This window comes from Cebus imitator, unplaced genomic scaffold (genome assembly GCF_001604975.1).
Source record: "Cebus imitator isolate Cc_AM_T3 unplaced genomic scaffold, Cebus_imitator-1.0 Scaffold42, whole genome shotgun sequence".
Classification (NCBI taxonomy): Eukaryota; Metazoa; Chordata; class Mammalia; order Primates; family Cebidae; genus Cebus; species Cebus imitator.
Window position 1 is genome coordinate 7,421,375 of NW_016107357.1, and position 12,453 is coordinate 7,433,827.

At 47.3% G+C, this 12,453-nt stretch overlaps 1 protein-coding gene across 3 annotated transcripts in view; it reads left to right on the top strand.

Annotated features, from left to right (window-relative positions):
• Nucleotides 1-4,287, top strand: part of CNIH3 (cornichon family AMPA receptor auxiliary protein 3) — a 287,496-nt gene extending 283,209 nt beyond the window's left edge. For all 3 annotated transcript variants that reach the window (XM_037737728.1, XM_037737729.1, XM_017526408.2), the window contains one exon: nt 3,201-4,287. In XM_037737728.1, the coding sequence (XP_037593656.1) occupies nt 3,201-3,228 (28 nt within the window). In that variant the 3' untranslated portion in view covers nt 3,229-4,287. The remainder of the gene's footprint in view (nt 1-3,200) is intronic.
• Nucleotides 4,288-12,453: the final 8,166 nt, after the last annotated feature.

Here is a 12,453-nt window from a genome sequence, read left to right on the forward strand (position 1 = left end):
TTTTTGAGGGTATCACTTTGTCTCCCAGGCTGGAGTAAAGTGGCAGGATCATAGCTCGCTGCAGCCTCGAACTCCAGTCTCAAGGGATCCTCCTGCCTTAGCCTCCTGAGTAGCTGGAATGATAGGCACGTGCCACCATGGCCGGCTAATTTTTGTATTTTTCTGCGGAGACAGGGTTTTGCCATGTTGCCCAGGCTCATCTTGAACTCTTGGGCTCAAGTGATCCACCCGTCTTGGCCTCCCAAAGTGCTAGGATTACAGGTGTGAGCCACCATGTCCAGTAGGTCTTAACTGCTGGCTGTTTTAGAATACTCTAGAAAAGTCTTTATCAAAGTGAGTGGTAAGGAAGGGAGGAAGGTGTGCTTTTTAAAAATGCAGATTCCTGGGCTTATAGCTACTTATTCAAACTTTCTAGATCTGGGCCTCTGCATTTTAAACAAGCTCAGAACAATCCTGATGCTCACCTCGGTGGCTCTGGAGCATTCTGCTTGGTTCTGTCTTCCCTCCCCTTTGCATCCCTAGTGTGTGCAGACTCTGCGGGGCACTCCGGGGTGTTACTGCTCCAGCTTGCAGGGAGCCTGATTGTCTTTGAAGCCTCAGGAGATTTCCCCAGTGCCCAGTGGGTTCACCTAAGTCTTTCTGACTCCAAGTCTGAACTATTTAACATCCGAAGGCTTGTCAGATGGGTTCCTGTCTTGGGAAACTACTGAGCATGGACAAAGCCGTCATGAGCTTAGCGACTTGACACCTTGGAGGTTAGGTGTCTTCCCTGCAGTGTGCTCAACCCTGCTTTCTTTGTGGAGCCACAGACTTCCCCTTCTGCAGGGTCATGGGCTGAGTGGCCTGTCGCCAGAGACAGCACTGTCTTCCCTCTAAGCCAGCAGAACGACACCAGCGTTTTCATTAGCTCCTGCCCTTTAGCCTGGGATCCACCTCAGTGTGGATGAAGATGGAGGCAAGACATTTCCCTCATTTCAGTTTTGCGCAGGAACTGCTGGAGCCGAGGCGTCGCCGGGAAGAAGGCCTATGAAATCACAGGGAGGGAAGTGACTGTGGGTGCTCAGCTGCGGGGGTGTGAGGGGGCGGGGTGGGGTGGGTTTGGCAGCTTCTCTCGGTTAGATGGGTATGATCGTTCTGAACCGAGTATGTTCCAGACATTCTGTTTGACTGTCCTCTAGTTCATTACTTCACTTTGGCCCTGGCTTCATGTTGCATGCGCTAATTACTTTGTTTCTAAAACACAATTGGAAACAGTCAGTTCCTGCAGCCTCACAGGGACCCTGGGTGGCGGCCACCGACATCTACGTTCTTTGTTAAATCTGGCACCTTGGTGCCCTTCGGGGCTCCTTAAAAGACTCTGTTTCTCCCACCTCAGGAGCTGCCGGCCCCCCAGATCCAGAGCTGGTAGAGAGCACAGGAGCATCAGCACAGGCCACCGTGGCAGGGAGGGAAGGTGACCCATGTGGGTGCAGAGCTACGTCTGAACTGAGCTCAGGGCTAGAGGCCCACGTAACAGCAGTGGGGAAGACGGGCTTGATGGTTACGGTTTGAGCCTCCTGGGGGGCTCCTGAGGACCTTGGAGAGGTTAAGAAATGTGTCTCAAGTCCGGGCCAATAATTGGCGCCATCTGGCTTCAAAGCCTGTGCTCTTTCTTCTATCCTGCTTGAACCACATGGCACCCATCAGCCCACTTCTCAGTTTGCCTTGTGGATCAGGTGATATTTGCGGGTTGTGTTAGAAGGGGGCGAGCTGACGCAGATACTAGCCAGCCATCCCAGAGTGCACAGTGTCTGCTCTGCAGAAAGATTTTTTCAGACCTAAAGTAGTAGATTTTTTTCCTCCTGCACAGTTATTCTGGAGCATGCCGCCCCCCTCCTCAGGTTCATTTCTCTTCATCTACAATTATGTTATTTATGGTTGACTTGTTCCTTGATGCCAGGGACCGTGTTGGTTTCATTCACCTCTGCGTCTGCAGTGTCCTGGCCCGTGCCTGGCGCTCACTGAACCCTTGTGGTCTGCTGCTACAGCTTAGCTGTGTGCTTCCTCAAGGCAGGAATTGGGGCCGCACACTCAGCATTTTTCCCAGCACGGAGAATAGTGTCTGGCATGTAGCAGGTGCTCAATAAACATTCAATGAAAGAATGAATGAAAGTGAGTAAACAAAAGTATCCACATGAGGCTTAGTACTATCATGCAAAAGACTGGCTTTGGAGTTAGGATGTGGCTTCTCCCCCTTCTGTGACTAGCTGTGTGACCTTGAGCAAGCCACTCCCCATCTGGCCCTCAACTTCTCCAAGTAGAGCAAGTCCCTCTTGCTCCAGGTCTGACCACTGGTTCTCTGTGCACATGAGGTGTGTCAGGTTCCCGAAGCTGGAATTTCAGCTACTCAGAAGAGCTCACTGGGCCTCCACCGCTCCACGGGGTTAGAAGTAAAACCTTTTCATTTCTTTCCTTTGGTTTTACTTCTTAGATGAGTCTTTTTTTTCTCACTATAATGTGAAAAGGTGGTTGGGCTTTTTTTCTGATAGACAGAGGTATATTTTGGCACAGATCATTCCTCAGCTTTGCAAAATTAACCTGAAGTTCTTACCAAGAGCACAGGGTACATGTCCCCTTCATCACCACTCTTAGTAGTATTGGGGCAATACTTAAGGTCACATGCTTTTAATGTATGTTTAATTCCTGGAGCCCATTGAAAATAGGAGAGCCAGGGAATTACCCAATCAAGAATTCATTGAGTTCTCGTGCCCAGAGGGCTTATGCTCCCACACTGGCCTTTGCAATAGTGCTGATGATCTTTTCCCCAGCACTAACATATTATCCAGCATCATCTGGGAGGCCCTGGACACAGCCGTCATACAAGCGTGTGGTGGCTAATGGCATAAAGCATCCACTGCACCCCCACCCCAGGCCTGCCCTGCAATTGCATGAAAAGAAAAACAACCCTAATCATCATCCTGATGAGAATAATAAGAGGCACTTAGCGCAATCACATCTTTTATCCAAGGGACACAATATGCTCTCCCCAAAAATGTTTATTCCAGCGTTGTGGGAAGTAGAAGGGGCACAGCAGTGGAGTGGGCGAGATACTGTAGTGACAGGAATGAGGGAGAAGCCAAGGGGTCCCTCTCCTGAGGGGCAGCCTGAGTCCTCTGTGGGCTTCCACTAATCCCTTCTTTTCCTTCTACTTTTGCATTCAGCATGATCTACACTTTAGTGAGCTCTTAACACAAAGGCCATGCACGTCATCAGAGACTGAGATGGGAAAGGCCTGAGACCGAGAGCTGCATTTCTGCTGGTGACTGGAGGAGGAACCAGAATGGGGAAATGTGAGAAAGAGACCTGGCAGGCAGTCTGACGAACGGGAGCTGGGATCACGCAGCAGCCGGGAGCCGACTTAACCCTGCGCATCTGTTGTCGCCCTGTGTGTCAATCTTTGGCGTTCGAATCCCACACATGGGGTCACAGAGCCCTTCTGAACATCAGTGGTGTGGGGGAGTACGTGACGAAACACGAGACCTCTCTCTCGAGAGAATTGCTGCTTCCTGAATCCACTTCATTGAACAGCACTTGGCAAGTTCACAGTGGGTTCCTGGGCCATGGGAGCGGAGGCTGGAAGGCTGGAAGGTGCTTGCTAAGGAACAGAACAACCCAGAGTCAAGGCCAAGGCTGCAGGGACCTGTTGAAAGCTGAGGATGGGTGAATATTGGAAAGATGGATTTTTGAAATGTTTGCAACATGTTCAAAGTGTTAGTTCTCCACCACACAAGTTGTATTCTTCTTTTGCCACCTCAAGCCATCACAGAATCATTTAATGCAAATCAATTGGTCAATGCTAGTCAAAGCTATGTTCTTATAAAAACCCCAGACAGCTCAGAGCTCAGAAAATCCTGTGGAGTGGCTGCTCTGTACCGTGGGCATCCGGCAGCCAGGAAGGGCGACAATATAATTATAACTTCGTTTTATGATGCTTCATCATTTGTACTGGTTAGGTCGACGTGAGGACATCATCTTATTTAGAATTTTCCATTTGGCATTCTCTTTCGGGTGGGAGTTGTGCTGGGGGTTGTAAATAATGACAAGGCTGAGATTTTTATGATGTTTAAATTGGGCGTAATGATTTTGACCTTATTCCCCAAACTTCTTTTTTTTCTACTGTTTAGCATACACAGGCTATTTATACACGTCCCCAGCTCCCATCTGAAACCTGTGACTCAGGTTTATGAATGGTGTTTGTGTAGCAACACATTGTGTGCTATGTTTATTAAAATGCAGCGACAATTTGAGTGTCTCACTTAACTGGCTCTCTCATTTCAACCTATTTACAGGCTGGATTTGTCTACATATGGTTGGAAAACTGATAGGAAGAAAAGGCAAATTTTCAAAAAGGCATCGTGCTGCTAAAAATTCTGTGGAAATCAAAAGGCAGACTTTTACTCTGAGGTTTCTGGTATAAAACTGGAGAATTTGAGGTGGTGATTTTTGGAAGAAGGATTCCCCTTGGCCAGTACCTTTTTTACTGACCAGGTAACTGTTGTCAGGGATACAGTTACCTTTGGGGCTGCTTGGGCCTGGCTTTGGATTAATTCCTGAGAAGACTGAGGGCCCTCATCCGGAGAGGCAAGCCTTGGATTGCAGGCTGCAGGTGCTGATCTAACTGCACAGCCGTCCTGCAAATGCAGCTGGATGTAGAAGGTGAATGGTCCATGCTACTTCTCACCGTGGAGCTGTTTTGTTTTTATACTCTGCCTCCTTTCGAAACGATTTGAAGTGGTTCAAAACAGGAGACACAAGTACACAAAGACCATTAAAATGAAACCAGAATTTTTTTTTTTTCTTTGAGACAGGGTCTCACTCTGTCACCCAGGCTGAGTGCAGGTGGTACAATCATGTCTCACTGTAGCCTTGACCTTTCCGGGCTCAGGTGACCCTCCTACCTCAGCCTCCCAAGTAGACTACAGGTGCACACCACCACACCCGGCTAATTTTTGCATTTTTTGTAGAGATGGGGTTTTCCCATGTTGCCTAGGCTGGTCTCAAACTCTTGGGCTCAAGCGATCTGCTCACCTTCCCCTCCCAAAGTGTCAGGATTACAGGCATGAACCACCGTCCCTGGCCTAACAGCTCTTAGGCCTATGAAAGAGAACCATCCAGATATTTCCATCCCACAAGTTGTGATTGGGAAATAATTCTAGTGATCTGTTGGGCGTTTTGGTGAATTTTCAGTTCCTGGGAGAAGCTAATCATGATGATAAGGATAAGAGTAATGAGCACAGTTGATGGGGCCTGGTGCTGTGTGCCAGGCACTGTGTAAAGTGCTCACATGGTGACCTCACCCGCTCCTCACAGGGGTCCTGCACAGCAGGTTAGATGTTCTCATCCCCACTTCACCCATGAGGGAACTCAGGAGACTCCGGGAAGGTGAGTCCTCTCTAGATGACGTAGCCCAGAACAAGAGCTTGATGCTGTAAATATGTGGCCAAGTAACAATAGTTATAAACCAAGGCATGTGGCAGTGATCTAGATGCTCCATATGCTTTTCCCTGATCCTCATGACAGTACCACAAGGCAGATACGATCTCTGCCTTATAGATGAGGAAACTGAGAAGGGGAGCCACTTGCAGAGATCCACCGCTACCAACAGGTATATCTAGCTAGAGTTGGCGTTTAAACCCAAGTCTGCCTCTTCTCACATAATTTTGTTCTTATTGTCCAGTCTCTTGTTATTTATCCCACAGAAGTGACCAAAGGGAAGAAGATGGAAAAAGCAGGAGAAACTCCTCTGTTTTTCAAAGCACAAAGTGAATATTTTCCTTGAGCGACAAAGAGCTCACCTTTCCAATCGTGGGTCAAGGAGAGAGCTTCCCGGGGGCAGAGTCATCTCCTGAAGGTGGTGTTGATGAACTGCTTCCCATTTCATGACAGAGGTAGAGCTATAGGCCTGGCATGGCTGTGCCCAAAGAAAGGGTCAGAGGGTAACCTGGAAGAGTGGCTTAAAGCTTACTTTTCACTTTGCTAAGGTGGAAGAATAATGGCACCTACCACATTGGCTTTCTTAAAGATTAGATGAGTTCATACCTGCAAATAACTTAGAACAGCACCTTGCATGTGGTCAGCACACCTGGCTGTAGAGGGCGAGTTTTCCCCACCATCTGGGCCAGCCCATTGTTGTGTTGCTACAAAGGAATACCCAAGCCTGGGTAATTTATGAAGAAAAGAGGTATAATTAGCTCACAATTCTGCAGGCTGTATGAGCATGGCTGCTGCCTCCAGTGAGGGTCTCAGGAAGCTTCTAGTCGTGGTGGAGGTCAAAAGGACAGCAGGCGTGTCACATGGCAAAGAGCAAGACAGAGAAGGGAGAGGTTTCAGACTCTTAAACAACCAGATCTCATGTGAACTAAGTGAGAAGTCACTCATCCCCAAGGGAATGGCATTAAGCCATTCATGGAAGATCCGCCCCCATGATCCAGTCCCCTCCCACCAGGCCCCACCTCCAACACTGGGAATCACATTTCAATATGAGATTTGGAGGGGGCATACATTCGAACTGTATCACCATCCTTACCCTGCCCTGTGCCTATTCCAGGGTGAGGTCCCTCCCTTTGGGAGGACCGTGAAGTCAACTGGCCACGTGGGACAGTAGTGAAGATTCCCGGATGCTGCTGCCCTCCCGAGGCCCTGTTCCTGTCTATAGTATCCTGAATGGAGGTCAGGCTGGGATCTACCCCTCTTTTCAGTGCCATGTTCTCTGCCAATAATGATGACCACTGCCATCACGTATTTGTTATGTGCTGGATGCTCTGCAAAGCACTTGACATATGTGGTCTCATTTAATCCCCACAACAATGCTGTGGAGTGGGAATGATTGTTGTCTTTGATGTATCTGAAAATACTAAAGCTTATAGAGGTCTAGCCATTGAGCCAAGGTCACAATTGCTAATAAGTCATGGAGTGTAGACTTCAACCCAAGGCTTTTTGACTCCAAGTCTTTGACCATTTTCTCATTCTTGAAAGGGTGACAGAGTCCAGGGGGGACAATGGGATGTGAGATGGAAAAGGGGATGAAGATGGGACAGCAGTGCGGCTCTGCTGAGCTCACATGTTTCACAGCAGCAACTCTATGTGAATGACTGGATAATCCGAAGGATTTTGGCTACAGGATCTTGTGCAAACTTCTTAACCTTTAGAGAATCAATTTTCTTATCTGTAAAATGGGGCTAATAATACCTCCCTTTGAGTATTGTCGTGATAATTGAAGGAAATTATGTACAGAATGCTGTTGACCCTGTCTCACAATTGGTGCTCAACAATCTTGGTCCTCAAGTGCTCTCCACTCCACTGCCCCTCCCTCCAAAGAGTGGAAGGAAGGATTATGTAGATAAAAACAGGTAAAATGCTCCTCCTAGTAGCACATGACGAGAGTCAATGAATCTTAGCTTTCTCGTTTCCTCTCTCCATCTTGGGGCCGGACTGTCCCAGGCATACAACATGGGTAGCAGAGCTCAGCCCTCTCAAGAAAATCTCCCCTTTGTGTCCTATTTTTAGGCTTGGTAATTGCACCAATGTTGAATAAAATTGTCATCGTTATGACAGTTTTGTTCTCCTACAGAAGAGATGAATGCAGCCAGCGAAATGCTTTGACAACAATTAATTGCACTCATGCTGTGTCTTTACACAGATCCATTTCCATAACCCTTTCTCTTCCTGGACTTGGGCTGTTTTCAACTGTGCTCTGGCAAATGACTGGGCAGAGCCTTCTGCAGGCCTCGGAGCTGCCGGTCCAAGCTGGACACCCTTCGGCTGCCTCTGAGGCTCAGGCAGAAGGCACTACTCACTGTGGGTGTTTGAGGGGCATCCTGGGACCTGCCCTGTGACTTGGTCCAGGGCATGAGGAGCTGACCAAGGGAGTGAGCCTTCAGGATACAACCGCATAGTCTAGAAAAAGGTGGGGGCAACTTTTAGCTTTTTTTTTTTTTTTTTTTTTGAGACCGAGTCTCACTCTGTTGCCCAGGTTGGAGCACAGTGGCATAATCTCAGCTCACTGCACCCTCTACCTCCTGGGTTCAGGTGATTCTCCTCCTCAGCCTCCTGAGTAGCTGGGATTACAGATGCCCACCACCATGCCCAGCTAATTTTTGTATTTTTAGTAGAGATGTAGTTTCACCATGTTGGCCAGGCTGGTCTTGAACTCCTGACTTCAGGTCATCCACCCACCTCAGCCTCCCAAAATGCTGGGATTACAGGCATGAGCCACCATGCCTGACCAAGTTTTAGCTCTGTCCAGTTTATCAGGGAGTAGGCTTTCCTTGAGGGGAGCAGCACACGATGGAAGTATTTCACACAGCTGCATTTGCAGAGGGAGACCTCAGTGGCCACACATCAGATAGGGTTTCAGTTGCTGCCCATGATCCAGAAATAGAAACAGGGTCAAAACAGACACAACAAATAGCATTTTCCAGGCTTTGCTTCCACCCACCCATTCTCTGGTCATTCCTGCCCCTGTTAAATTCTGCGCAGATAGATTTGGATACCCCAGGAGTGCTGTGAGCTTGACCTTAGGTGCCACGTGATGCCCACGTTTCTTCCCAGCCAGTGGTGTACTAAAGCTCACTCGTATAGGTTTATGAGAGCCAGCTATTTAGTTTTTTAGGGATTTTACTAAATAGTTGTTAAAGAGAACCATTATTAATACTGAAGTTACGTGAACTTAAATAATTTTAAAAACAAAGGTAACACAGTCAAACTTGTCACTTCCCAATTATTTTACCGAGTTTTTTACTTGAGGCTAGGTCTATTGCATCTGTGCAGAGATGCCTGTTGACGGTATGCTACTCTGTATCTCTTCCTATCTTTGCATTCAGCAATGTCCCATTGATCACATATTGGGAAATTGTGATCAGAAATTGGCCATAGCTGTAAGACTAGCCAGTCTCACAGCAATTCCTCTACATGCACAGTCTCCTCTAGGCAGGCCAGTCTCCTCGCTGGGCCCCAGAGGACCTCAAGGGGCAGACACATACCTTTTGGCTTAAAGAAACAACAGTCTGAAAAGGTGGTTTTATGGCCTGGAGTTTGACTGCCTGACAGCCAGCAGAGAGAGACTTAAATGCCACACAGTGTTTCCGTTCAAACATCAAACAGGAGTCTTAGCAGTAAACCTTGTCCTTTTCAAAAATGCTTGACACATCAGAAAAACAGTATCACCTTTCGGGCAGTTTTATATTTCTGATCTTCTAGAGCAGAAGAGGTAGGGAAAATGAGAGCCCAGCTAAATATCAGTCCCCACATCAAATTATAATGAAACCCATCCATCAGGCCCCCATGCCTGGGGCAGTCTGTTTTGATTGCTGCAATGAAAACAGCAGGGCAGCACTTGAGGCTTTGGCGGAAATTTTGTGAGTGGCTTCCTAGGACAGATCTTGCGATGCTGTTCATATTTTTCCAGAGCTAAGCTGAAAATAAGTGTGATGTCAAAGTCACTTTCTGGACTCTACAAGGTAAAAAGAGCCCTCTCAGTGAAATAGAGATGCCCAGCAGATGAGTCAGATCCTCAAAGGATGGTTAGGAGCCCTGCACCCTAGCGGACCAGTCTTTAAAATTGGCAGTTCTATGTTCTTCAGTAGTATTTTATGCTTGCATTAAAACACCTGTGCCCCGAGATCTAATGCATACCTGTGTTATAGGTACAGTAGAAAAATTAATCATAAGGACCCAATGGCAGCTGTAGCAGGACTGATTCTAGGTAAAAATAAGAAAACGAGGCCAGATGGTATTTTTCATTTGAGACACATACCTCCCCAGGTCTGCGTTACTGGGAAACCCCAACATAGGTTTCAGCCTCACAGTTTGAGGAAGCCCAGCCCACGCCCTGTGGAGATGTTCAGCCCCAGTTGGATAATGATACTTTCTAGGAACTAACTAGTGGTAACCCAAGAGTGCTGGTTCGTGGGAGGTGGAGACTGTCCTGAATAGTACCATGGAGCTTTGCCCTTGACCCTGCCCTCTTCACTGCTTATTATTAGTGACTTTTAGATGAAGGCAATTGATCAATTCTGGGATAACACAAAAAAGGATTAAGTCAGGACAGGAAGAGATTTTTAAAAAAATGTCATAAGCTCAGTCTCACTAGAGGAAATACAATAGGCATACATGAAAGGTCTTAAGACTGGGCTCGAAAACTCAGCAGCACAATATAGAAGGGTTGAGGGCAACCGTGTGCTTTAGGAGGGACATGGAGAAATCTGAGCCTGCCGGGCATCCAGAGTCGATTTCATAGGACCAGGTAGAGAAGTCTAGAAGACCGTCTTCAAAGACATGAAGGCTCCAAGAGGGCGGATAATAGGACTTGGGTGAAAGCAGACCGCCCTCCACCATCCCACCTCTTGCTCTTCAGATGATATAGGTTGAAGCAGTTGCTTCCCAGTGAGGGTTCTGGAGAGGTGTTAGGGGAAAGGACCATTCTGTGGTCAAATGTGTGTGGAACTGCTGGGCTAAACACAAGCAGCCCTTTTCAAATCTGTCTCGGGGGAACCTTTAGTCAGAAGCACCAAGGGGGCACTGTTTGCAAAGCACTTTTCTGTGAAAGACAGCAGTGGAGACTCAGCAGAGAGAGGCATGGGACAGAGCTTTCTGGGGTTGATGGAAGACTGAGGGATGAGTATGTACCATGTGATGGAAGAGTTCCAAATATGGAACCAACTGTCAGAAGTACTGTGAAGAAATAGGACTTGCCCCAAATTGAGCAACAGCACAAATGACAAACCACATAATTCAAATGCAGAAAAAATAGAAAGGGATGAATTCAGGATACCATCCATTATAAGCCCTTTGAGGACAGGTATTTATTTAGATAGCTCCAGAGCTGGCTTTGTCCTTATTAGGCCCACAGTAATTATATGTTGAATTAAGTGGCATTTTTGATGATTAGAACCAGCAGAAGGCAGAGATAACCTCGTGGTAAATAGGAATCAGTATCCCAGGGAGGAATGTTAAGGCAACATGGCAGCCCCAAGCAGGCTGTGTCCTGGCAACCTCCTGTCGCGTTCAGTAGCAGTAAAACAGGCAAGGGCACGCACAGGGCATCAGCAGATTGTCCTTCACCACTGCAGAAACTGCTCCAGACTGAAGTGGAGTGGTTTCTTCCTCTGAATTCTTCTCTTTCTTCTCTGAATCACTAAAACATAGGACTCCTAGGCCTAAAGGAACAAAGACAACTGGCTCTCCAGAGCCGCAAAGTGACTATTGTTGAACTCCATCACTTTTGTACTTTTAACAATTTAGAAAACATTGACCAAAAAAAACTCCAAACAAAAAGACCAGGACTTTGCATGTTGTTTACTGACTTGAGAGAGTCTGGCTCATGGCCAGGGGAGCAGCTGTTGGGGAGTAACACATAGGAAACCCACCCACGGGGCCCCAGGTGTCTGAGAGGTGGTCTGAAGTCCTTCGCTGGCTCAGCTCTTGTCTGATGTTTCTGGCGGAAATGGTTCAGTGGCTCCCACTCTGCCCAAAAACCCTTGGAAGTTCTCCAAGCTAGGGCTGTGAAAGGGGAGGGAGGCGGTAAGAGCAGAGCAAGTGGACAGCAAGAATGACTTTAAACCAATCACCTCTACAACGGTTCCCTTTTCTCATATCCAACATTTTTGAGTGTCGGTCAGCCTGGTCCCAAGGGAAGCACGGGAGAAGGCAGGCTTGAGCTGGGTGGGTGGTGTCATCTGACCCAATCAAGGTATTACATGCTCCCCTCGACCTGCACCTGGAAGAAGCCAGAGGCCTGGGAATGGGAGTGGTGGGGCCGAATGATGGGTGATCTGAGGGGTATAGAGTTGACTCCAGGGTCCAAAGCTATTCAGGAACGATTGGGAATTCTGGGGTTCATAATCTGCTGCCTTCCTGACACTGGATTTCCACCTGGGGCTGTAATGTTAATCAGGTGATCAGTGAACTCTTACCTCATCGAATGAGCTCTGGTCTTTGAACGAGAAGGACCTAAATTGGAATTCTGACTATACTTCTTGTCAGTTGGGTGATGTTGGTCAAATTTTTCAACCTTTCTGAGTCTCCATTTACTCAACTACAATATGGGAGCACTAACGCATAATGTTGTGAGGATGATGTGATCACTAAATAAGCTTATTTACATGAAATCAATTTGCAGTATAGAAAATGCAATATAGATACAAGGGGTTGTTACTATTAGAGTCACAGAAGGAGTTGACTTTTCTTCTGCTCTAAGAGTATGCTTAAAATGTGGTGGTATCTGAGAATATTGGATGAAAGTGCCTTAGGAATCAGCCTTAGGACAAGAGGGAAAGACATTGCTGCCTAGCTCTTGGTTTTTTTGTTTTTGTTTTTGAGGCCATCCTTGCCTTGTTAGAGGGTCCTAGGCCTCTGAAAAAGTTGTCCAGTGAGAGTACAGGACATCTTTGACGCTACAGTTTTGAACCCCCCAGG